This window comes from Prunus avium, chromosome 7 (assembly GCF_965620075.1).
Source record: "Prunus avium chromosome 7, drPruAviu1.hap1.1, whole genome shotgun sequence".
Taxonomy (NCBI): domain Eukaryota; kingdom Viridiplantae; phylum Streptophyta; class Magnoliopsida; order Rosales; family Rosaceae; genus Prunus; species Prunus avium.
Genome location: NC_142290.1, coordinates 29,989,415 through 30,016,554, shown reverse-complemented (window position 1 = coordinate 30,016,554; position 27,140 = coordinate 29,989,415). Strand labels below are relative to the sequence as shown.

At 37.9% G+C, this 27,140-nt stretch overlaps 2 protein-coding genes and 1 pseudogene across 3 annotated transcripts; 1 reads left to right on the top strand and 2 right to left on the bottom strand.

Moving 5' to 3' along the window:
- The first annotated feature begins 4,629 nt into the window (after positions 1-4,629).
- On the top strand, positions 4,630-5,081 carry LOC110753497 (protein BUD31 homolog 1 pseudogene; annotated as a pseudogene).
- A 2,320-nt stretch (positions 5,082-7,401) lies between these two features.
- LOC110753504 (transmembrane protein, putative (DUF247)) lies at positions 7,402-11,746 on the bottom strand. Of its 2 annotated transcripts, none has more exons than XM_021954411.2 (3): positions 11,611-11,746; positions 8,202-8,944; positions 7,402-8,075 (listed from the first exon to the last, which is right to left on the bottom strand). In XM_021954411.2, the coding sequence occupies exons 2-3, from the start codon at positions 8,923-8,925 to the stop codon at positions 7,444-7,446; spliced, it is 1,356 nt and encodes a 451-aa protein (XP_021810103.1). In that variant the 5' UTR covers positions 8,926-8,944; positions 11,611-11,746; the 3' UTR covers positions 7,402-7,443. The 2 variants fall into 2 exon arrangements, with proteins under 2 accessions (XP_021810103.1, XP_021810101.1); XM_021954409.2 differs by having other exon boundaries at positions 8,202-8,999; positions 11,611-11,729.
- Positions 11,747-26,205: 14,459 nt separating this feature from the next.
- Positions 26,206-26,909, bottom strand: LOC110753528 (dehydration-responsive element-binding protein 1D-like). Its single transcript, XM_021954441.2, has one exon. It carries the CDS (start codon positions 26,818-26,820, stop codon positions 26,206-26,208), a length of 615 nt encoding a protein of 204 aa, XP_021810133.2. The 5' UTR covers positions 26,821-26,909.
- Positions 26,910-27,140: the final 231 nt, after the last annotated feature.

The following is a 27,140-nucleotide window of genomic DNA, read 5'->3' as shown; positions in this document are numbered from 1 at the left end:
GTACCCTTCTGCGCAGCGGTTCGAGCTTTGGTTCCATCCATATTAAGTAATTGGTCTGCTATTTTTGCAGGTGCTTTTTCCCAAAGCTCTGATATGAACCCAAGTAAGCCATCAAGTGCTTGCCCTTCTACCTCGTTAACATGAACACCAGAAGCACCAGCGCTCATATGAAGCATTAAGAACTGTAAAGGCTCTGAGGACATTGAGCTCATCGTGTTGTTGCAGATGTTTAATTATTGGTTTTGGTCTTGTGGGTTGAGAAAATTGAGTTGAAAAATAGAAAGAGGGTGGTCTGATATTTTGTAGTTGGGGATTGAGAGAGAGAGAGAGAGAGAGAGAGAGAGAGAGAGAGCAAATGGTTTTTAAGGGCAAGCATTTGCAGGCTCTACATATATATAGGGGACGTATGACTGGTGGAAGAAATCAAAACTACGGCTTTGAAGTTTGGAAAGCAGTCAACAGAAAGAATATGTTAGAGAACGAGTGGCCGAATAAATCTGAATTCAACTTTGAGAAGCAGTCAAATGTATTGTTAAACGAAATATAGCTTTAACTACAAAAATATTTTGTTGTCTTTTTTTTTTTTCTTTAAAAAAAATAATAATAATAAGAAGGTCGTCTAGGTTTTGTTTGAGCTTGGGTTTGGGTGGGTTATGACTCATATGAGGTAAGTCAGATTATGTTCTTCTTGTAAGATAAATAAAAATTAGAAGAAAAGGAAAAGCCGCCATCTTTTGTCCACTTTTCGAATCATGATATGCTAAACTATTATTACTAAATTTTTTTTCTTCCAAAAAACTATTATTACTAATTAGATAGCCTAACCCTGCTGTCAAAAAAGACGTGATCTATTATTAAAACCAAATTAAGGGCACAGCCTAGTTTGACATTTCCTAAATTTGGGTTAGTATTGACCTATATATTCAGTAACCAATTAAGTGTGGAAATCAAAGGCTCAGCCTTTTTATCTGTTAATTATGTTTTCACATCAACCAGCCCACCCAACCCCACCCCATCTAATCCTTCCCCACTCCAATCCCAACACCCATCTCATCGTGGGTCTGCAACAGAATGTTGTTGCCGTTGTTGCCAAGGTTTGCCCCCTGATTTGATGGGGTGTTCTTTACTGAATCAAATCAATCAAACTCTCTCTCTCTCTTTCTCTCTCTCTCTCTCCCCAACAACCCGAACAAACGCAGCCTCAGTCGCAACCCAGACCATGGGAGCCGGCTCATAACAGAAGGGCATCGTCCAGTGTTGTCACTTCTTAAACACCATCGCTGGAGCCGATTTCTCAACCTCCACGCCCTGATGATGATGTTGCAGAGGAGGAGGAAGGGACGTGGAGGGTGGGCTGTGGGGGAGGAGAAGATAGGACAAAAGCCCCGATTTAGGACTGTTTTACCCCTATATTTGACGGTAATATTAACATAATGTAACGGTAGGACCAAAGCCCCAATTAATAAAGAGTTAGTGTACCATTTGAACGAATAATTTAGTTGAGGACCAAAATACAACTCGGGTATAAGTTTGAGGACCATTTGAGTAAACAACCTTTTTTTCTTTCTCATCATTATTTTCAAATCATCGTGGTTCAAAGTAGCCTTTTTTTTTTTTTTTTTTTTTTCGGAAGTAGTTTTGCTCACCACATTTTAACGCAAGGTTATCCTTGCTATCTTTCTTAATAATTGACACGTGTCCATAGATATAACCATGGTTAACTTTACACTTTTTATTTAGGCTTAAATGTGGTTTTGCCCCCTGAACTATATCATAATTGTCAATTTGCACCCTCGATTATTTTTTTGGTAAATTAAGGATACGAATTTGTTAAAAATAGTCAATTAGGTCCTTACCATCAGATTTTGACTAATTTCATCCATTTCTCCGTTACTCTTCCCATATGATGCGCACGCGACCCCTTTAAGAATGGAAAAATTGCCACTTCACCCTTCATCACTTTGACTAAATCCCCCTCAATTAGCCCTAAAGCCCCAATTTTGTAACCCAGAACAGTGGTGGTGCTGAGATGAGGCGCGAGACATCAACCTCAGATGAACGTGGAGGAGTTGTGTTGGAGAGATACTGTAAATGTCAAAAAGAGATGTTAATAAGGATATTGTGGACATGTTTAATCCTTGGAAGAAGGTTCTATGTTTGTGGCACACAAGGGGTGAGTTTATGATATGCTTTTGGTTATTTGAATTTTTTCTTTTCTTTTATCTGATTTTGTGACTGATGCAGAGAATTCGACGGTGTGATTTGTGGGAGTGGGCGGACCTAGAAATGTGCGATCTTTCCAAGCAGATAATTCCTAGGTTGTTAAGGTGTATTAGAACTATATGGAGGAGGAACTTTAGTTTCAGAGAGCTAAAGTGAAGAAGATTAGGTTTTGGTTTGGCTTGCTTGATTATTGTGATGATAATTTTGGGTCTTTTTATGTTATCGAAACCAAAATGCCTTTGTGCACAAAATATCATACAAACATTCTTTGGAGATGTTGTGGTCAAATTTACATGAAGGCCATATATGTAAGAATAGGATGAGCATTGAGACACACATATTTAGGATGAAAATAATAAAGCATTGTTGAGTACCTACTAGCCAGTCATAATAAAAAATATTTCAATAACTTTGCAACTACATGCAACTAATTAAGACAATGAAATATTTTGAAGAGCTTCTGTTGAGTACCTTCTAGATTCTTTCATAATTAATAAAAATATTTCAATAATTTTGCAAATATATGCAACTAATTAAGACATTGGGAGAAAGTACGTAATACTATGTTTAACAAATTAGTTTTTAAGCATTTCAAATGAATTTAGATCTCCGTTTCCAACTTCTATTTGTTGAAGTGAGTCTCCTAATTAATCAAGGAGATTTATTTCCTTGATTAATTAAGGGATTTACTTTCCTATTTTTATATAGTTATCAAATCATTGTATAATTAGGAGATACTTTCCTAATCCTTTACTATATCTAATTCCTTGCAAAGCACTCATGTAAACTCTTATATATATCTCCTTATGGAGAAGAATAAAATAAGAACCTAACATATTCAAAAACCCATATTCATATTTTAGCACTATTTAGATTGTGGCGTCTTGTTTGCCACAGTGAAAATTTTCTTTTATTTTTGTATCTTCTGATTCTCTAAGTCTTTTATATTATAACTCAACTCTCATCACATATGATGACAAAATGATGACATAGAGTTCGGGTTCGAAATGCAGACTGGTTATGAACGCCTCTACTATTTAAAATGCATGCACCCTTGTGATCATAATTTTGCCACGACATGTGTTTGCCGAGTTCCCAAGCATCTGAGGGAGGAGAAGGTTATACAGTGGCTGCAGACTGCAGAGGATGTGCCAACGGGGATTGATTAGCAGACTGTTCTTAGAAATGTAATACTAGATGAATATATTTGTATCAATTAGCTGATCTTAATCTTCCTGAATATGGACCCTTTGCAAATGGTATTAGTAGTATACCTCTCTTGGTGTAAACCATAGTTTTGATATTCAACTCATTGCAACATGAAAGCTTTGCAAGTTTGCTATGGATGAGTTTTTTTGGTTCAGAAAATTGTCTTGACGAATGAAATTCTAATTGCGGAGGTAACATATTTTCTTTGAAAAAGAATGATATAATTATTTAAAATGTTTTTTAAGAAACAATCCGAGTAGAATTCTTATGCATCTATCAAGTCAATTGGCCTTGCTCATAATCCTTGTGAGAAGATGCCCCTATAAGAGCATCTCCAACCAACCAATTAAATGACAGGTGACATGACAAACGGTAATAATTGAAGCTACTTGGAGATCCAACTAAGTTGTCATTGGTTATTATTGACACCAACATACTGAGGCGTTATTTCCTTATTTTGAATTTTTTATTTCATTTGTCCCACTTAACTTTAATTATTATTACTGTTAGTTGTCTTTGATTGGTGCCATAGGATTTTTTTTTTATTCTTCTGGCCCCATCAACTTTTATTATTTTTTAAATTCACTGAAAAATAATAATAAAATAATAGTATTTTTTAACATTTCAAGTGGAGTATAGAGTTATACAACATGTCAAATATTCATATCAGCCATCAAATTCAAATTAGGTATTGTGTCTTTGCAAAATCACATTGTAGGCTTAGGTGGATCATTAAGGGAAGATGGACCAAAAACAAAAATAAAAACAACAGAAATAAATAAATAAATAATCAAGTATATTTGGGTTGGGCTTTTAAATTTTAATCAGAATGTTGGGCCGTGAACGACATGTCGTCTAAGGGTTGGGCTTCATTGCGGTTTTGAATTCGGTACTCAAAACGGTTTTCTATCAAAAAAATTCTTCTTCTTCTTTTGGTCGGAGAAGGATTTCTATTTGAAATACAAGAAAGAGAATCCGGCAAATTCTCTGATAGAGGACCTGAGAGGATATGTTCTCCTGTTTTCATTAGGGTTTTGCTTGCCTATAGGCTATATATATAAGCTAGGTTGTAAACATATACTGTACAATTATTCACTCACTTCAAAATTACAATTCTCTTTCCTTTTCTGCTCTCCTCTACCTCTGTTCCCGCCACCGCCATCGCCTCCACTGCCACCGCCACTGCCTTCTCTTCTCGCTGACAGGTAGAAAATGCCTAAGGTAAAGACTGACTGAGTCAAATATCCAGAAGGCTGGGAAATGATTGAGCCAACTCTTCGCGAGCTACAAGCAAAGATGAGAGAAGCTGAGAACGACACTCATGATGGTAAGAGGAAATGTGAGAGCTTGTGGCCTTCAACATAACACATCAAAAGAGCCGCTACATTTTTGACCTGTACCATCGGAGAAATGAGATATCTAAGGAGTTGTACGAGTTCTGCCTGGACCAAGAAGGCTATGCGGATCGCAATCTAATTGCAAAATGGAAAAATCCTGGTTATGAACGCCTTTGCTGTTTAAGATGCATGCAGCCTCGAGATCACAACTTTGCCACGACGTGTGTCTGCCGAGTGCCCAAGCATCTGCGGGAGGAGAAGCTTATAGAGTGTGTGCATTGTGGTTGTAGAGGCTGTGCCAGTGGTGATTGATCACTGTAAAGTATTCATTTTATGAACCAAAGAAGTAATGATTTTGTATTAGGTAACCCACTGGCTAGTAAAATGTAATTTTCTCTATAAATAAATAAAACATTATAGTGAGAATTTAAATATGAATAATTTGAATTCCTCAGCTATATACAATAATAACCAACAAGTTTTTTTTATATTTAAATTAAAATAAAACAAAAAAGTTGAGGATATGAATAAATGAATAAATGAATAATAACTAAGCTTTCAGTAAAAAAAATGTGCAAAAAAAAAAGTTAATATAATTAATACATCACTCTTAATCGAATAATTAATTGGTCGCATTATCGCTTCTGTTCCTCCTTCACAACTCCTTCCGAATCGAAAGTGCGTATCTTGAAGCGCTCAAGCTTCTTTGACAAATCCACACCTTCAAGGCCACGGCTAGCAGTAGAACCCTTTAGCACAGTAGGTAGAGCTTTTGTTCCATCCATATCACGTAAGTGGTCTGCTAATTTTGTAGGAACTTTTTCACGAAGCTCTGAGATGATTTCAAGCAACCCATGAAGAGCTTCGTTGTCTTCCTCTTCGGTTGGCGGTGCCAGATTAACATGATCAACAAATTCTTGTGGAAGTCTGGCTTCTTTTTTCGGCAAGTATGGCTCGGAATTCGTACAAGTGATATTGTCTAGGCTAATTGGCCTTGTGGGTTGAGGCAGTGCCATTGAACTCGTCATGTCCTTGTAGCTGTTTATTGGTCTTGTGGGTTGCGGAAATTGAACCAGTCCTGAAGTTTGCCCTGAACAGTTTTGTGAGCTCATGAATTTGTTCGATATAGAAGCAGCTCTGAACCAAGATGAAAATCCCTTATTGATTGCTGAAAATAGAAAATAGGGTTTGAAGTTTGAAGCAAATCTGATAGGTGAAATATTTGGTGGGTTTGTTTGTAGGAGACTTGGAAGAATGAAGGTATATATGTAGGAACTGAGACGTACGGGAGGCTAAGGGGTTGAAAAATTCAAAATCTAGACGTTTGAGTTTGAGCATGTTGAGTGGAGTTGAAATTTCAAAAATTCAACTTTGAGAGGCAGTCTTTCCTTCAAGCGCACGAGACTAATAATCTGCTTTCTATTTGCACAGGTGTATCAATTTTGTATTTTTATTTTTTGGGGATGAAATGGAAATTACCATACCTGGTTGAGTTGGTCATGGTCCTAATAACACGGTCGCGTGCATGACATTGGCCGTACCACAAGCCCATGTCATAACAGTATGATATCATAGTATGCGCCGCCTTGGTTGAGAATCAAATAGAATTGTCCATGTAGAGAAACAATTAAACATAAAGGAGTATAATATTAACTTGCAACTCTCTACCAAGGGAGATTCCTAATAGGGTTGCGGCTACTTTTGATGATGATTTGTTAAGAGTTTCAAGAACTCGAACTTTCTCTATCACTTAAATTTTATGTGTTTAAGGATTAATCCCCCCATTTCAACCACACAAAAAAAAATTGTACCGAACTTTCATGGATAAAATTCTACACCTTGAAGTTCAGAGCACCTAGCCCAACATATGGGTAGATATATAGGTTAAGTCAAAATTAAAAAGACAGAGTACTATAAAAAAAAGTCGCCTTTTCTTGTCAAGTTTTCCACTCATGCTATGATATGCGTCGAGAAGATGGATTTGGTACACAAACATATAAAACTACTAAGACTATTAGATGGCCTAACCTGCTCACAAAAAGACGTGATATCATAAAAGCAAACGGAGTTGCAGACTATTAGATGGCTTTTGCTTTTATATATTATAAAAGCAAATTCAGGGGACAGCCTAGTTTGATTTTGAAATTTCTATTGGGATGATATTTGAGAGAATATCTAACAACTAAATGGTTCGGATCGTTAAAATATATTGCGTGAAAAATTATTGACCCATCTAGTAGCCAAATAAGTGTGTAAATTTCAGGCTTGCCCATGCTCTGATCTATTAATAATTGTTGCACTTTTTTCTTCCCTGAATTTCCCTTTGTCTTCTCCTCTTATAGATCTCCCTATTTTCTTTCTTATATCATTTTCTCCCTTTTCCTTTTTCCCTATTTTCTTTTCCTTCCCTGTTTTCCCAAAACAGAGCATCAAGGTCATATTTGCCTTGCATAAAATGCATGCTTAGTGTTTAGTGTTTACAATCAAATTATCATTTTACTCCAAGAATTTAGCATAGCAACGATCAACAAGAAATTATTATATCAGTCGTGCTCAGGCACTTACCGGTTAGTATTTTATCATGTTCTAAACCGTTTACAGAATCAAAACCTCAAGATTAATAGGCAAAGACTTATAGTAAATATGTATATATATCAAACACCATTTTCATTTTTCAAGTCTGGTAATGACCTAGAACAGTGTAAAAGGTCTGCAACAAGGTCATTATCAACAAAATCAATGCAGCAAAGGCAGATATGCAGGACCATGGAGTGTCAAAGTAAGTGTACTTGAAGCTAGCCCATTGAACATGCCAACTATTCCCATAATAGTGGTGTACATCATTGAACAACTTAGCCAGATAGCATCTGTCCATATCAAAAGCCACATCCTTCCCCAAATTGTTAATAAATCGAGCAACCTCCCCGTCGTTCCCAAAGCAATTCTCAATGATGTTTCGGTCGCACAAATACTCAACATCCTTGTATGTGTTCACGAGACAATCCAGCAATGTTGCATAGGTGGTGATGTGCTTGGAACATGACTTGTGGCACTGCTCATAGGCCACACAGTTGAGCAGGAAGGAGCTCATGAAATCGTCGATGGTTATCGTGGGCATTTCAATGACTCCGCGCTTGAATTTGATCACCAAGAAGCTCTCACCTTCTCCCGGTCTGAGCTTGATTCCGGCACGGCGAAGCTTCGAAACACAATGAATGGTATGTGTTGGGATAATGTTGCCTCTATGTGGTTCATCATGGCCTGGTGGTATAACACTTGCGCGCAACAAGTCAAGCAAATGCACGCCTACAAGCAAGGTGTTTAATTAAAATACAGAAACAAAATCTAGACAAATTATGAACAAGTTTCAGGTAAAATGTACTAAACGAAACATCGAAAAAAGGGTATTAGTATCGAAATTTGAGACCATACCTGTGAGATTTTGGTGATTTTGTATGACATGGTCAGGCCTCTGCATATGGTGGTTGAAGAATTCCAATGTAAGCAAGGAGAGTGTTTTCCCATTGTCTTTATGTTCTGGCAAAGTTGTTAGATCAAACAAGACCTCAAGAACAAAATAGGGTATTTGATTCTCAAGCCTAAGCAAGTCCCTGACCAAAAATGATATTATCCAAACCATGCTGACAAGGGGGTCATATTCCTCAAACTTAACCAAGCGCCCAAATTTCCTAAACAATTCAATTATAAAACAACCATCAAGAACCATCATTTCAATGAACTCATCTGTACTGAGGTTTATACTTTCTGAGTAGCATTCTCTGGCCTCAGCTTGCAGTGGCTCTAACGCCTTGAAATAATCGTTTAAAGTCAACCCCTTGGCCTCTGTTCTTGACAGCAAGGAACCCAAGTAGCGCCACTTGTGCTCTTCGATCATCTTGAGGCGTGGCTCCCCTCTGTGGTATGGGCCGATTGAGAGGATCTGGGGGTTGTACGACTTGCCGTTTATCTCGAGCAGACTCTGTGGAATTCTGAAAATGCAGCAAGACGGTTTGCCTGCTGCATTGCTGAGGAGTCTTGGAGGCTCTGAGATCTTCTTGTGCATGGAGGCTAAGCGATCCTCGTTCACTTCCCAGATACCGATCACATGGTTGGTTTCCTGTTGTATTGGATTGGTGCCCATCTCCATTGTTGTCATGAAGATGATGAATTGGGTTCTGAAATTGAAATTGATGTTTGTTTAATGAGAGGAAGATGTGAGAGGTTGAACACCTGGGTTTATCGGACAGCAAGACAAGGACTTAAGGATAATATAATCAAGAGATAACTCTTTATTCAAATGCGCATAAAAACGTCAAAGTTGCTCAACCAACCAGTCAACCACCATTTGTCTCTGTATTATTTTTGTGGTCGAAGATTATAACTTACCTATAAGTTGAATATCCTTATCTAAAAGATATGTTCATTAATGATGGGACAGGAGGCCTCTTTAAAAAGTGACACATGTTTCTTTTTTTTATTTTTTTTTTTATTTCACCGACTCTCTCTCTCTCTTCTCTCCTCTCCTCCCCCAACTCTCTCTTCTCTCATCTTCTGGAATAGGAGAGATGAGGGAAAATGCAAAGGAAACAAAGAGAAAGAGTGAGCAAAAATCGAGAATCTATTAAAAAATTTAGGGTTTTGGCAAGGTTTGAAATGTACAGAATTGGAGAGAAAAGAGGGAAGACTGGTTTTATGGTGGAGAAAAAGAACAAAACGGTGGGTGTGTTGTTTTGCAATTAATCCATTTTTGCTGGCTTAGTATGGTGTCTCTGGCCATTTTTGCCTGACTTGGTGTGGCTAGAACGGCAAATTTTTTTGGTTTCACCTTTATTTAGCATGTAAGTTTTCTCCTCCTTCTCCCTCTCCCTCTCTTCCTCCTTTCTTCAACAACCATGAAAAGTCTTTTTTTTTCAAAAAAAGAAAAAAACCTGCAAGTCACCCCCCCCATGTTTTCGCCTCTTTCTCCTTTAACTTGACCCAAGTTAAAAAAAACCCAGCAAAAGACTTGGGTTAAAGGAGTTTAAAAATTTAAAAAAATAAAAAAAATAAAAAAAAACAAAAAAAAACGTGTTGTTTTGTAAAGAAGCCACGTTAGCTGTTGAGGAGGAATGGCTCCTGATATATCAGGAGCCAAGCATTGTCCTTAATGATGTCCTCATTCAACTTCTTCTTATGTTTCTAGATTTTAATGCCATCACTCCCAATTTCATTTTGAAACAAGTTTTGTGATAAATCATTTTGTCAAACATATATATTTTATTTATCTAACTTGTAAATTCAGAATTTCAATATTTGATACCTAACTAATGGAACATGAATTTTATCCATCCTGTGGTTCTTAAAAATAAAAAACAATAATATGTAAATTCAACGGAGTTTAGCTCACTAGAAAAGGGCGTCAAAAAAAATAACTTTTAGGACTCTTTTTCCAAGTTTCTCGTATGTACTGGAATCTATGATCGTGAATGATACCCATGTAGGATTCATATCGATTTTTATGCGGAAAAGTCGGGAAGAACATTGGACTCAATGAATAGTCAATAGTTTTTTTATTCCCCAATGAATAGTCAATACTCAATAGTATCTTGAAAAACAAAAAAAATAAAAGTCCATAGTATCTTTTTATTTTGGGTTTTGTTTTTATTGCTTTATTTTAAATTGAAAACCCATTATTCTTAAGCCCCCTTTTGCAAATTCAAACTGGGTTTGAAACTTGGAAGAAGTTTGTGGCTATATCCAAATAGACTATTTACCAGCCTATGCATCGACATGTTGGTGATGATGATACAACCTGCGAATAACACACTCACTGCTAACTTTAAAAATGAATTTTTATTTTCTTTGAAATAGGGATTTATGTTTAGAAACATGAAATTATGTTTCATTTCAACCTCTAAATCGTAAATAAAACAAACTGATCTTACTGAATACGTATAAATGATCATGCGTATACTTGATTCGAGCTGAAACTTGATTCGAAGAGGACGATGGCTCGTCTGTAAAATTTGTCATGTTAATATTGATGAAGAATCTTGGAGGGTTTGCAGAGGAAGGACATTTATAGCTAGCTAGATGGAAACCAAGATTTAATGAAAGTGACCATGTTTCATTTCATGCAGTGGCGTTTTAAACGTTGTTGAATGTTAAACGTGGAAGAGGTTCCAGAAATATTGTGTTTGCTATAAAATCGATTTCTAATTTATGAAAGCCCTAACATTCATATTCATTTGGGAAGCAAACATTTATTTTCAAACATCCAAACCCCTTTGAAACAAGCACAGCCAGAGCTCTATGGCTTCCATTTGATTTATAATTAGTCAAACACTTTTACTCACTGTCAGCAAGCAATTCATAACATTATGATCACGAACAAACAAACAAAAATTCCAACAGTAAAGATCCCAATACATAAAACTTATTACTTATCCATAAAACACTGTTTTGCTAAAACCACTACATATTAAATTCCAGAATATGACAGCATAATTCAGGAGGCTACATATATATCACACATACCATTGGTTTAATAAGGAGCACACTCATGGATACAAAAGCTCTGTATCAGTAACATGCTGATGCAGTATATTAGAGAGAGAAAACCTATCCCAGTCAAAGCTGAACACTCATGGATACCCTAACCCTTTATCTGAGAGAGAAACCCTAACCCAGTCAAAATTGAACCCCAAATCCATCACAAATTGAACCAAAATCAGAGAAAACAAGTTTGAATTAATATTGAAACCAATCTAAGCTTATATTGTACAAATTTGAAATAATATCCAATAATCACAGAGGGCGAGTGATATAGCAGAGAGAAGAGGAAAGGGATGAGAATTTGTACCGTTTGTGTGTTGGCTTCGTTCTTGAGGCGTTGCTCGTGGTTCGCGTTGTAGGCTCGAGCGTCTGAGGAAATTTCCAAATAACGCCGACAAACCAGGCTCAAGTATCTTTTTTTTTTGTTTTTTTTGTTGTATTTTAAATTGAAAGCCCGTTATTAGCAACCAATGGCCCATTTTTGTTAGCCCGATAAAACAATTGTGTGTCATAGCCCGATAATTATGGTGTTGGATTAAGTGCTTCTCTATGTGAACCTGGGTGTTGGTTCTGTTCTTGAAGCTGAGTTGTGGGGCATATTTTGGCGGCTTTATTTGGCTTGGGAGTTTGGCTTTCGTTTTGTGGAGGTAGAAAGTGACTCAAGTGTTGTTGTGGCTCTTCTTTCTAGTTCTACTATTTCCACGCACCCCGTTTTCAGCCTTATTAGAGTCAAATAATATGGGTAGAATATTTTCAGATGTATTTCATTCTCCGAAAGGAGGTATTTATAATACAGGTTACAAACCCTAGTAGGGTTTAATTAGGAAATAAGTGGAATCCTAATTACATAATATCTACACAAAAGGAAAAATAAATAAAACCCAAATAGAATAGGATATGCTCTACTCGCTAACACTCCCCCTCAAGTTGGAGCAAAGACGTCACGCATGCCCAACTTGTCAAGCGAGTTGAGAAAGATACTTGTAGAAACAGCTTTCGTAAGAACATCAGCTAACTGATACTCTGAACGGATGAAGGGGAAGGACACAATCTCCGCATCCAACTTTTCCTTAATGAAATTTCGATCAACCTCCACATGCTTTGTACGGTCATGTTGTACAGGATTATGAGCAATTGCAATCACAGCCGTATTGTCACAATATAACTCCATGGGTTTATTAGGCCCAAAACCAAGGTCTTTCAACAATCTTCTCAACCATAGTAACTCAGATACATCATGGGCCATTCCCCGATACTCGGCCTCAGCACTAGATCTAGACACCACCTTTTATTTCTTGCTCCTCCACATAACAAGATTGCCACCCACAAACATAAAATACCCAGATGTCGAACGCCTATCTGTGGCTGAACCTGCCCAATCAGCATCTGTATACCCTTCTACATTTGTATGGTCATACTTGGAGAAAATTAACCCCTTGCCAGGAGTTACTTTCAGATACCTTAAAATACGACTCACAGCCCCCATATGATCTACACTAGGAGAGTGCATAAACTGACTCACTATATTTACAGCATACGCAATATCTGGACGAGTATGAGCCAAATAAATCAACTTCCCCACAAGTCGTTGATAACGTTCTTTATCAGTTGGAACTTGATCGGGATACAACCCCAACTTGTGATTCTGTTCACTAGGAGTATCAATGAGTTTACAATCCAACATTCCAGTTTCTGCAAGCAAATCCAAAACATACTTTCTTTGGGACAAAAAAATATCATGCTTAGATCTGGCAACTTCAATCCCAAGAAAGTATTTCAAGTCACCTAATGATTTCATCTCAAATTCAGACGCAAGATATTTCTGAAGACTTTGTATTTCCACCTGATCATCTCCAGTTACAATCATATCATCAACATAAATTATTAAAGCTGTCAATTTACCTCTGCGACGTTTCAGAAACAAAGTATGATCCGAGTTACTTTGTACATACCCAAACCTCCTCATAGCTGCAGCAAACCTCCCGAACCAAGCTCTTGGAGACTGCTTTAGTCCATATAATAATTTCCGTAACTTACACACCATACCCTCCTTAGAGGTTACAAGGATACCCGGCGGAGGATCCATGTATATTTCTTCTTTGAGGTCATCATGGAGGAATGCATTCTTGACATCAAATTGTAATAGCGGCCAATCATGATTAGCAGCTAAGGACAAGAGTACGCGTACAGTGTTGAGCTTGGCTACTGGAGCGAAAGTCTCCGTGTAATCCACTCCATAAGTCTGAGTATACCCTTTTGCTACCAATCTTGCCTTGTAACGGTCCATAGAACCATCAGCCTTATGCTTCAAAGTAAACACTCATCTGCACCCAACTGCCTTTTTCCCTTTTGGCAAAGGAACTAACTCCCAAGTAGCATTCTTGTTCAAGGCTTCCATCTCAATATGCATTGCATCTACCCAGTTTTGATCAGATAGAGCATCCTGCAACTTAGTTGGCACACATACCCTAGATAATTGACACAAATATGATGCATATGACTTAGATAAACGATGAGTTGACATATAATGGTTAATGGGATATTTGGACTTGACATGTATATCAGGAGAATATTGTATTTTAGGTTTCCCACGGGTAGTGCGTGGGGGCAATGAATAAGTAGGCACATCACAAGAAAGTACCTCATTATCACGAGTTGATTGGGGCAGTGGCAGGGCAGAGGGGGGTCTTGTATCAATTTCATCTGTACGAGAGTCGCTAGTATCACTGTTATGTCCTTCTGAGAGAGGCTCGAAAAATTCCAAAATATCACCTGGCGACCGGTCGTGACATTCCTGGCGACCGGTCGCTTCACTCGTATCGTCATTGTCGTCGCTCATCGAGGCAGGCGACCGGTCGTTTTCAGGCAGATTCGTTAGAGACCGGTCGTTCACTTCTATGCGACCGGTCGTATCTAGGCAGATTCGTTCACGACCGGTCGCTTCCTCCATGCGACCGGTCGCTTCCTGTTCTTCAAAAAATCCTTCTTCATGTTCTTCAGAAATTCCTTCTTCAGGTCCAACATCTTCCATATTTTTCACTCCGAAACTCTTCAATTCACTCCCCCTCTCCTCCTGAATTGGAGATGAGGGAGATACATAATAAGGCACTTCTTCATGGAAAGTCATATCCAAAGTAACATGCACCTTCTGGGTAGGTGGATGATAACACTTATAACCCTTCTGAGTAGAAGAATAACCAATAAAGACACATCGCAGAGCACAAGGATCAAGTTTACTCCGTTGATGAGAGTAGACATGAACATAAGCAACACACCCAAAAACTTTAGGGGGCAACTTGGAAACGGAGACAGGGGAAACATGGTCACCAAACACATCATGCGGAGTCTTGAAATCAAGAACCCGGCTAGGAGTACGATTAATCAAATAGGCAGCAGACAGAACAGCATGCCCCCAAAGGTGATGGGGAACAGACATATCCAACATGAGTGAGCGGGCAACTTCAAGCAAGTGTCGGTTCTTTCTTTCAGACACACCATTTTGTTGAGGAGTAAAAGGGGTTGTCGTCTGGTGAATAATCCCTTGAGTACGGAAGAAAGACGCTAAAGTATTATTCACATATTCACCTCTGTTGTCTGTCCGAAATACTTTGACCCGAGCATGAAACTGAGTAGACACCATAGTACAAAACTCTGGAAGGATGGAAACAACATCATCTTTATTTTTCAGCAAGAAAACCCAAGTAAGTTGGGTACAATCATCAATAAATGTGACGAACCAACGAAATCCGTTCGAAGTAACGCGAGCCGGACCCCACACATCAGAATGCACTAAATCAAAAGGCTTTGCAGCTTTACTGTCACTTAAAGGAAATACAGTGCGATGGCTCTTGGCCAAAATACATGTCTCACACTTAAAACTGGACTCATCACAGGAGCGGAATAAAGATGGAAACAGACGCTTAAGGTAGCCAAATGACGGGTGTCCCAAGCGACGATGCCATAACCAAATTTGTTGTTTGTCTTTGACACTGCAACTTTGAACAGTATTAACGACACGATCACGAACTGGTGCAGAAGGCAATGTCAAATAATATAACCCCCCCCCCCCCTATCCGTTTACCATGCCCAATCATCTTGTGAGTCCTAAGATCCTGAAAAGAGCAATGGGTAGGATAGAAAGTAGCAGAAGCATTAAGTGTATCAAGTAAGTGACCAACAGATAACAAGTTACAATGGATTTGGGAACTAACAACGCATGAGACAAGGACAGAGTTGGGGTGAGAGAAATGGTGCCCTCGCCAATAATTGGAGAGGGCAAGCCATTAGCACTAGTTATGTATGGGTTACGGGTGTTACTAGACAACTCATCAAAAAATTTAGCATCATAAGTCATATGATCAGAAGCACCAGTGTCAATTATCCAAGTATTAGAGTCAGTACCTGGAATAGAGTCAGAGACACGCAAATTCGCAGAAGCAGCAGCACCACCAACAATGGAATTATCACCCATGATTGTAGCAGAAACCCAACAAATCACGCAGAGTATACAACAGAACACAGCACAGACACAAATCCGGCAGATGTACGAAGACAGTAGAGGCACACAGTAGAGGCACGAACACAGTGAAGGCAGATGCACACAGCGGAACACGGCAAAAACACAGGAAATAGAGGCACGAACACGACAGAGCACACAGCGGAACACGACAAAGGCGCAGGCACAAGAACCCTAAAGAAATTAGGGTACACAGTAGAACACGGGTGGGCACAACACACACAGGTCACCAGAAAGTCAGCTCTGATACCAAGTCAAATAATATGGGTAGAATATTTTCAGATGTATTTCATTCTCCGAAAGGAGGTATTTATAATACAGGTTACAAACCCTAGTAGGGTTTAATTAGGAAATAAGTGGAATCCTAATTACATAATATCTACACAAAAGGAAAAATAAATAAAACCCAAATAGAATAGGATATGCTCTACTCGCTAACAATTAGTTGTTGCAAGTTAAAGATTCAAGCTGGTTGGAGATGTTCAGTTAAGCATATCTTTAGGGAGCAGAATGTGACTGTTGATGTCTTGGCTACTAAGAGTTCTGAGTTTGGCCCTGGGGTGCAGTCTTTTACTGGGGTGCCAGCTTTTCTTGTGAATTGTTTGGCTGCGGATGCTATTGGGGTGTCCAGGTCCCGTGTTTTTTGTGCGTAGTCATGTTGTTCTAGGCTCTTAGCCCCTATTGTTACCCCAAAAAAAAAAAACTTATTTGAAACTTAGAAGAACAAGTATGTGGCTATATGCAAACGAGCAATGCTAAGCATCAAGAATTCTATAGTGCGGGCCTTATATATGGCCTTTGGGTGAGGCCCTATTTCTCAATCGTTGGATCAAATTGATTAGTTGTTTGATCAAATTGGTTAACCTGATCCAATGGTTAAGATATAGGACCTCACCTAAGGGCTATAGATAAGGCCCTCACTATAAAATGACTTTGCTAGGCATACCACATTAATTTGTATACCACATTGTGGTATGACTAGCATTTATGTATTAGCAATGATACAACCTACAAATAAGACTCACTGATGATATGCAGAAAACAATCCAAACTAACAAACCATGTAATTGAATCCATCCATCATCAGAATCAGATCACCTAATCTATTGTTTTCTTTGGTTGGTAACAAACACCAACTTAGAAAATGAAATTATTTTCCATTTTTATTTTCTTAGAAATAGGGATTTATGTTCAGAAACATGAAATTATATTTCAACCCTCTAAATCATAAAACAAACTGATCTCACTCATTTTCTTGTTTCCCTTTTTCTTCATTCATGAAGAATCCAACATGGGATCACTTTGGCAAACATACTTTGCAAAATTTAATTGTTTGGATATAATTTTTTTGGGTAAATTCTTCCCAGACAAGGTGTAATTAAGAATTCATTACAAGTCTAGCTGATAATTATTTTCAAAGAATCAATCATTCCACAAGGAAAAATCAACAGCATTCTCCATATCATTGATCGGTGCATATTTACATATCATTTTGTACCCTTCTAGCTTATGATTTGGTTATGTTTTTGAGTTAAACTTGTGCTTTTAATCCTTTTTGTGTTTATCTTTCAGTTCATTGAGCTTTAGGTAATAATGAGGGCTTTGGATAGTAAATGATGCAATCCATGCATGTTATGGCCTAATTTGGATGAATGGATGAAGAGCTTAAAGACAAACTCAATTTTGGCTACAGTCCCCTGCCAGCCCAGTTTCGTAGGTCATATTGAAAGCTTTGTTTCAGCAACCTACATAGCTCGGATGAGGCCACATTCTTCATGAAAGTTGTTCCAATGGGTGTGTAATATAACATATCCAAAAGGCAGCCCCATTGGATAAATATGGAGTCTGTTACCTAGCAAACACAGAGCCATGCTCAGGATGGATTTTATCAGCGCGCAAAATGAGTTAGCAATTTGTTTTGGCCTTAACTTCCTCCTCCGACCTTGGATTGGCCCAAATGATATATGGCTGGAAAGAAGACATTCTGAACTTCAAGTTTGAGTGCTTAAAGTCTTAATTTGCTTAAGGGAAGCCCAATTCGTAAGCCCTTGAAGTTGCTGGTCATGCTGACCTCAGGATGAGCTATTATTTCTGGTTGGAAGCTTGGTCATGGTGACATGAAGATGAGCTAGGGCTGCTGGTGGGATTTATTAGTGAAGTGCATCAACCATTTCAGATTTTATAATGGAAGTGTTGTATGCATTAGTGAAGTGCATCAACCATTTCAGATTTTATAAAACAAAGTGTTGTATGCATTAGCCATACTTAATTCAGATTTTCAGCTTCCTTAGGCCTATATATAGTGAGGTTTCCCAAGCTTGTAAACACACCCCAAGGGGGGGAGCTCTCAAACACTTCTCTAGAGCTCCCTTCCCTTCTCTCCCTCAAATTCTCTTAATTTTGCTTTCTAGTTCTCAATTCTAGCTTTTCTTTTTCTTCTTAGTTGTAATTTATTTTTCTTTGTAATGTAAATTCTTTCCTTAAGTTTTCAAGTTGAATTAGTTTCCAAGTTTCAATTATGGTTTTTGTTCTTATTCATTATGCTTATAAGTTAATATGCTAGTTTGAATGATTGATCACCATTTAGGCTTGCATGTTAGCTATCTTGGTTTGAATTAAGAGTATACACCATGCTTTAATTCGAATTGAACTATGAATAGGAAGAGTATGTATGGACATTCGACAACAGGGATTAGATACATGCTTGGTTGTTTAAATTGTTCTTCTATGCTTAATGGGTTCCTAATGCTTAATTTTAGGTTAGACAACAAATGATCAAATTAGGGAATTAGGAACACAAGGTTATGACCACACACCATGGCTTAATCATACATTAGCTAGAATCAATCCGTTAATCTAATTGAACTTGGGAACTTATCTGCTTGAGTTAGTTATTTTCTTTCTTCCTTGTTTTATTTATTTCCCTTCTTTTTCATTTCTGTTTTGTGTAGGGAAAATGAATTGAATCATTCAATCACCAATCCTCGTGGGATCGACCTCGCACTTACATACGCTATACTACCGAACGGCTCGTGCACTTGCGAGTATCACAAGTTGAGGATGCAGCTTAATCCATTTTGGTGCAGCTGAAATCTACGCAACAAGTTTTTGGCGCCGTTGCCGGGGATCGGTAACATTGTTTGATTCTATTTGGCTTTCCTACTTTAATTTTTTTTTTTTCTTAATTAGACAATTTCAAGTTTTAAAGTTAATGACGTTAATGGACAAGTTGTGTTTGTAGTCCAACAGAAAAGGACAATTGCCCAACAAGCAAGAGAACTGGGTTTAAGTCCCAGCTTACACAACCCATTGGTGCTTGTTGCTTTGAAGCATGGAATTGGACTTGTGTTGATTTTTCCCTTTCATTTTTAGTTTTTTTTTATATATTTCGTAATCCTTTAATTCCGTTTCAAGTTTTTGTATGTGTTTGTTTTACCAATGTAAATAGCTCAATAAAAATGGAGAGAGATGGCAACTTCAAAGATAGGAAGTGTGGAGCAGTAGGAGAAGTCACGACCTCCAAGTGCATCACGCTCGACCTAATCGCTTCAAGGGGGAGCATTTCAATCCTTTCTCTTCTTTGAATTCTGTTTATTTCCGTAGTTTGTTTTGCCTTTTGGTCCGCGTTGAGTTCTTTGTTTTTCTATGCTGAATCCAACCATATAAAGAACGTAAAATTTGGACTTACGGTTGGAAAGTTATAGCCTAAAAACTGAACAGAGGTCGAAGCTGAAAAACATAGAAACGAATCTGTCCAAATGGTGATAAATAGGTGATAGAAAGTGCTGTTTGTTTTTTTTTCTTTGGTTTCTTGGTTTGTTTCTTTTAGTACAATAATTTATATCGTTTGTTTGAGCTTGTTTAGAGTACTTAGTTCATTTTCGTTTATGGTTTGTTTTTTCATGTTATCTTAATTTGTTTTTGATTCTTTTTCTTACGAGAATATATTTTTAAAAAAAAATTAAAAAAAAAAAATTTATTTTTCATATGAGCTGACTTATGGTAACTCCAGTGAGCACCTTCGTCAATACAGTGTCTAGGAGTTCTTTAGGCGACACCTTCGGTGTCTAAGAAGTTTGGGTTTTAAGCGGGACCATTGTGACCCCTCCAACCTTCCCGGATCCCCTGGCTGTGTTTTCTGAGGCCCTTAACTGGTCATCCGTGAGTTGCTTGTATATTGTGTGTTTTTAAATTAAGTTTTTTTATTTTATTTTCTTTGTTTTCTTTTATGTTGAGTCTTTGTTTTTGTTTTGTTTCTGTTTTTGTGTTGTTATGTTAGTTTATTTATTTATTTACGTGGTATGGTTAGTTAGTTTATTTCTGAGTGTTAAAACACATTTTTATTTCAAACATTGCATAAAACCAAAAACAAAAAAAAAACAAAAAAACAAAAAAAACAAAAAAAAAACATCATCATCATCATCTTCTTCATCTTCTTCATCTCCATCATCATCATGGCTTACCTCTATTTTCTCGCACTTGTAGAATCTGCAGCAACTCCACATGGTCCTCATTTTTTCTCTGCAGTGCTTCCACGTGCTGATTGGCACAGTAGAGCCGCTTCTGCAAGTCCGCCACCATAGCCTTCAAGGAAGCTATTTCCTCGCTCATCGCGGCACACTCCCTTGTCCTCGCCAGTAATCGCATGCCCAAATTGGTAGCGGAGACCGCGTGGAGCACAGTTAAATTGTGGGACTCCTCTACCGCTGCCTTATCAGACCTCTGTGCCACATGCAGATGATCTGTCGGAGTGAGCTTGCTGCTAATCATGCCTCCTAGCCGCACTGCTCTGTTCGACAGTGCCTCAGAAAAGTTCGGTATTGCCTCAGCAAAGTTTGAGGCCGTGCCGTGATGATATGTGGAGTTTGGGAAGACAGGAGTTGGAGGAGCCCTTGTCTGGGCATTCGGTGGTGCAAGTGAGAGCTCAAGGTTGAGATCATCAAGGTGAGTGCATGAGGATGCCATTTGTTTTGCTTCTGAATTTTTTTGATGTTTTTCCTTGAGTTTGCAGGAAGAAATGCTGGGTATCATCCGCTTGCAGAGGTATGGTTTAAATAGACATATGCTGATGAGAGAGAGCCAACACCATTTCGGATTTCCCGGGCATGCTCGACCTAATCGCTTCAAGGGGGAGCACCTTTACTTTCGCTTTACTTTTCTTTTTTCCGTGTTTTCTGGTGTTTAATGTTTTTGCCCGTTACTTTCATTTTCTAGAGCTTTGTGTTTTTGCTTTTCCCTTTCGGCTATCATCTTTATCTTATTTTAGTTAGGGAAATGTGTTTTCTTTTCCGTTTGTCGTCTTTGTTTTCTTTTTCTTTTTCTTTTTCTTTTTCTTTCTGCAACCTTACTCTTTTATTTCCGAAACAAAATAAGGAAAATACAAAAACAACAAAATAAAATAAAAACAACAATAATGCAGTAGGAAATCATTTCTTCTCGGTGCTTGGTGTCTCGACCATTGGAGCTTTGAGTTTGGCCCTCTGGCTGTCCTCTTCCGGGGCTTCACGCACAGCTTCTTGGGGCTCATCACTTGAGCTCCCAAAGATCGCAATCTTAGCTTGAGCGTAACTACTCTCGCGATCTACTTGTTTGCGTTTACCCGGTCGGTCTAGGTCTTCCAGCTGTTTTCGCATGTCGCGAGAGTACAACTCTACCATTTTTGATAGGTTTTTATTCTCGTCCCGCAATACTTCTAGCTGGTGTCGATTCACCTCCACTATCCTTGACCTCTCCCTTTTCAAGCTTTTTATAGCAGTCTGACACTCCTCAACCATACTTCGCTCTGCCGCCAACTGACCTTTCAGCACCTCTACCTCATGGGACTTCGCAAGTAGGCGATGACCCAAACTTGCGACTGTTGCCGTACTCTGCACGCTCAGTGCCAGGGCATCGCTCACGACCCGGTTGTCATCCCTTGTCCCCAGAACACGTATATCTTTAGGAGTCACCAGATTTCTAGCCACTCCAATGGCAACATCGTTGTCCAAGAGTATTGAGTCAGTTACTGTCACAGGCCCCCGTGCGGAAGCAAAGTAGGGCATCCATACTGGTGCCGCTGCTTGGCCTCGTGTCTGAGTCGGTGGAGCTAGGTTGAGATCCAACGAAAATGGGTAGTTAGAGGCCATTTGATTTCTCACTCTCTTTTCTTCTTTCTTTCTTTTCTCTTTTGTGTGTTTCTGAGTTTGCGTTTTTTTTTTTCACCCTTTCTTATAGACTTAGTCTTTGACAAACCCTAGCCATTACAGCATCTGAGCATTTTCTGAATCTCCAGCATTCCTTGAGTCCCACAACCTTCTCGCCTTCCAACCATACCCAACTCATTTATCACGACGTGTCTTTTCTGAACGAACGCGTTCAGTAAAGTCTTCGCGCCTTTCCATGAGCCCGTAATTTTTGCTTGTGGAATCTGCGGCGCTTCTATGCGTCGACACGTGTCTCGCCCTGTCTGTTGGTCCCTTACACTGAACCGAGACATCATGACCCATGTTAAAATCCCGCTCTTTGTGTTGCTAATCACGGTTCGATAGTTTGTTTTTACAAAACTAAATAATAATAAAAAGCCGGAAATGAAAACAAATTGTGGGTCGGGTTTTACTTTAGTTTGGGTTTCAAAGTGGGTTAAATTCACCGTGGTTTGTGTTTCGAAATTGTGGGCTTTGGGCTTCAATTTTTTTTTTGGGTTTCAGAATTGTGTGATTAGGGTTTACTGTTTCATTTTTGTTTGTTTGTTTGTTTGTTTGTGTTGTAATTTTTATTTTATAATTATTTTGTTTTTGTTTTCTTTTGTGATTTTGTGATTTTTTTTTTTTTTTGCTTTAATACCTTTCATTTGTTGTTATGACATTGTTTGTGGCTAATTTTTAAACATTGAGGACAATGCTCATTTCTAGGTTTGGGGGTATTGGAGTTTAGCAAGTAAACTTGGTTTTTCTTAAAATTATAAAAAAAAAAAAAAAAATTAAATTTCGTTCTTGTTTTGAATCTTGTTTTGTTTAGTCACTTTCCGAACACATTTGATGAGATTGTGATAAATGTTGCATGACTTAAATAAAAAATTGAATTTTATTTATTTTTTTTCCTTGTAAATTTTTATTGTAAAAAATAATAATTAATTAATTAATTAATTTGGCATCGTTTTAGCATGACATGTTCGAAACCTTCTTTGCACTTGCCATTTGTTTCATAATTTTCCAATTAAAGGATTTGCATGATCTAAAGAATTGTATGAATCATAAATTAGACTTATATAACCATATAATGTGAGCTTTTGAGCCTTGTACTTCATTTCATGAGTGTTATATACACATACTCTTAATTTCTTGTCATCTAAGTTGTTGTTTGATCTCATTATTCATTGATTTGGTTGAACACTTAAAAGTCATTCATTCTTTTGCAATTTGATCTCATGACATTTAAGAAATGATATTAAGGCCCTCTTTGGATCGTTTGTGCCTTTCAAGCTAACCTTATGCATGTTTAAGCATGACTTTCCATTGTTAACCATTTTGAGCCTACATGTAAACCTTTTCTTTCATTTTACCAATTATATTTCCTCGCCTTAGCCTGAAAAACAAATATTTACCTTTCTAAGGAACTCATGAGCTTTAATTGGGATGTGTTTTTCATACTAAGTTTGGGAATTGGTGTTACATTTTGAAAAAAAAAAATCACACAATTGGTGAAAGAAACGAGAAAAGTTGTGATTAAGTGGTGGTTGAATGAAATTTCATTTTTGGGTTTCATTTTTGGGCCTTCAAAATAAATTGGTGTTTGTTCAATTCAAGGAAAGGAGTATGAATCATTGTAAATGAAGGTATAAGGAGTTTTGATCGTGTAAAAGAAAAAATCTAATCGTGATGATTCGAAGTCTTGTAAACAATTATTTTATGCTCTTATATTTTGAGTTTCTTGGACTTTGTTTTATCCATACCCTTCATTTCTTACTCACCTTACACCCTTGGCCCCATTACAACCTATGCTAAAGACCTAAATTGATCTTAAATGTCATGTGGTTGAATTGCATTCATTTTTCTACTTTTAAGTGTTTGGCATCCTTCTTGAGATCATATTAATGCAAGTCCTTCATCTTTTTATTTCGAGTTAAGTCCTTATGGTTTAACTCTAACCTCATGTTTATAACTGAGTATTGCATTGTAGCCTTCTTCCGAGTGATTCATTTGTGAGAGGACAACTTTGGTGAGATTTGAAGTTGAACTTGTGCTTTGTATGATTTTTGAAATTGTGTGAAAACTAAGATTGGGGAATTTGTTGCATTTGGCTATCACACTACCACACTTTGAGCATATTATGTTTTGAACTTTGCCGCTTTGTGAATAATGTTTAAAATTGAGCTTTTATTGTTAAAACTTTTGAGTCATGTGCATGAGTCATTTCTCTTCAGAAAATGTTCGGAAAGATTGTTTTGAGTTCTTTTTATTTTTGTAATTTTTTTTTGTTTTGTTTTGTTCTGTTTTTGTTAATGTAATTATTATTATTATTTTTTTGTTTTTGTTTTTTATTTTGCTTAAGGACTAACAATCTTTTAAGTTTTCTAATTACCTTGTTTTACAGAGTCAGTAAAACGTTTGTGGGTATCGTATCTGTTAAACCCTCAGGAGACACAACTCCTCCTACTAGGGATGCCTAGAGGTTTAAAGGCTTGTTGCATATGCTCAATGCAATCGAGTTACCTACGAAAGTGGTCTAGTTAACTTCTTGTTTGTTTTTATCTTTGTTTTCCTTTTGTTTTGCTCGAGGACTAGCAAAATCTAGGTTTGGGGGTATTTGATCGGTGCATATTTACATATCATTTTGTACCCTTCTAGCTTATGATTTGGTTATGTTTTTGAGTTAAACTTGTGCTTTTAATCCTTTTTGTGTTTATCTTTCAGTTCATTGAGCTTTAGGTAATAATGAGGGCTTTGGATAGTAAATGATGCAATCCATGCATGTTATGGCCTAATTTGGATGAATGGATGAAGAGCTTAAAGACAAACTCAATTTTGGCTACAGTCCCCTGCCAGCCCAGTTTCGTAGGTCATATTGAAAGCTTTGTTTCAGCAACCTACATAGCTCGGATGAGGCCACATTCTTCATGAAAGTTGTTCCAATGGGTGTGTAATATAACATATCCAAAAGGCAGCCCCATTGGATAAATATGGAGTCTGTTACCTAGCAAACACAGAGCCATGCTCAGGATGGATTTTATCAGCGCGCAAAATGAGTTAGCAATTTGTTTTGGCCTTAACTTCCTCCTCCGACCTTGGATTGGCCCAAATGATATATGGCTGGAAAGAAGACATTCTGAACTTCAAGTTTGAGTGCTTAAAGTCTTAATTTGCTTAAGGGAAGCCCAATTCGTAAGCCCTTGAAGTTGCTGGTCATGCTGACCTCAGGATGAGCTATTATTTCTGGTTGGAAGCTTGGTCATGGTGACATGAAGATGAGCTAGGGCTGCTGGTGGGATTTATTAGTGAAGTGCATCAACCATTTCAGATTTTATAATGGAAGTGTTGTATGCATTAGTGAAGTGCATCAACCATTTCAGATTTTATAAAACAAAGTGTTGTATGCATTAGCCATACTTAATTCAGATTTTCAGCTTCCTTAGGCCTATATATAGTGAGGTTTCCCAAGCTTGTAAACACACCCCAAGGGGGGGAGCTCTCAAACACTTCTCTAGAGCTCCCTTCCCTTCTCTCCCTCAAATTCTCTTAATTTTGCTTTCTAGTTCTCAATTCTAGCTTTTCTTTTTCTTCTTAGTTGTAATTTATTTTTCTTTGTAATGTAAATTCTTTCCTTAAGTTTTCAAGTTGAATTAGTTTCCAAGTTTCAATTATGGTTTTTGTTCTTATTCATTATGCTTATAAGTTAATATGCTAGTTTGAATGATTGATCACCATTTAGGCTTGCATGTTAGCTATCTTGGTTTGAATTAAGAGTATACACCATGCTTTAATTCGAATTGAACTATGAATAGGAAGAGTATGTATGGACATTCGACAACAGGGATTAGATACATGCTTGGTTGTTTAAATTGTTCTTCTATGCTTAATGGGTTCCTAATGCTTAATTTTAGGTTAGACAACAAATGATCAAATTAGGGAATTAGGAACACAAGGTTATGACCACACACCATGGCTTAATCATACATTAGCTAGAATCAATCCGTTAATCTAATTGAACTTGGGAACTTATCTGCTTGAGTTAGTTATTTTCTTTCTTCCTTGTTTTATTTATTTCCCTTCTTTTTCATTTCTGTTTTGTGTAGGGAAAATGAATTGAATCATTCAATCACCAATCCTCGTGGGATCGACCTCGCACTTACATACGCTATACTACCGAACGGCTCGTGCACTTGCGAGTATCACAAGTTGAGGATGCAGCTTAATCCATTTTGGTGCAGCTGAAATCTACGCAACAATCATCATCAAAATCATTCCAATTAAAACCTTTCTGCATGGCTGGTGGAGTGAGAATCAAACCCTCAGCCAAGCTGTCAATCAACCCCGGCATGTTAAACAACTCCTCCTCATCCAAATACACAACTTCTCTTCTCGGCTCTTCTTCCTTCTCCTTCAAACCCGATGCTTTAACTTCAACCTCAAAAAAACCCTCAGCAGCCTCCGCAGCAGCAGACTGTAGGTCTTTAACAGAACACGTGGACGCAATGCGTGGCAGGGTACTTGCCTCATGAGGAAAGTTCAAAGCAGCAGACTCTCCCTTGAGGGCCAAAGCCGCTACATCATAAGCCCTAGCCGCCATGTCAGGGCAGGTGAAGGTCCCCAGCCATATCCGCGACTTCTTCTGATCAGGCTGCCTCAGCTCACAAACCCACTTTCCACACCTTTGCCTCACGCCTTTGTAAATTGGGTGTCTTGTCTCATTGAACTTCTTCCTCCCTGCCTTCCTCTTCTTAAACTCTCCACTCCGCAAGTGGGCTTGAGCTGAAACTCGATTCGAAGACGAGGACGACGAAGCGTCGTCTGTAAAATCTGTCATATTAATGTTGATGGAGAATTTTGGAGGGTTTGCAGAGGAGGGACATTTATAGCTATAGCTATAGATCGAAACAAAGATTTAATGATACGAAAGTGACCATGTTTCATGCAGTGGTGTTGTGTCTTGATTTTAAACGTTGTTGAATGTTAAACGTGGAAGAGGTTCCAGAAATACAAAAACCCACGTGGGAGAAAAAAAAATGTTCTTTTTGTGTTTGCTATAAAAATAATTTTCTAAGTTGAAATTCATTTTGGTGGATGGGGGACCAGAGAAGTTCTATCTCTGAATGGACAAGTCATAGAAGGTAGATAGGCATGGCC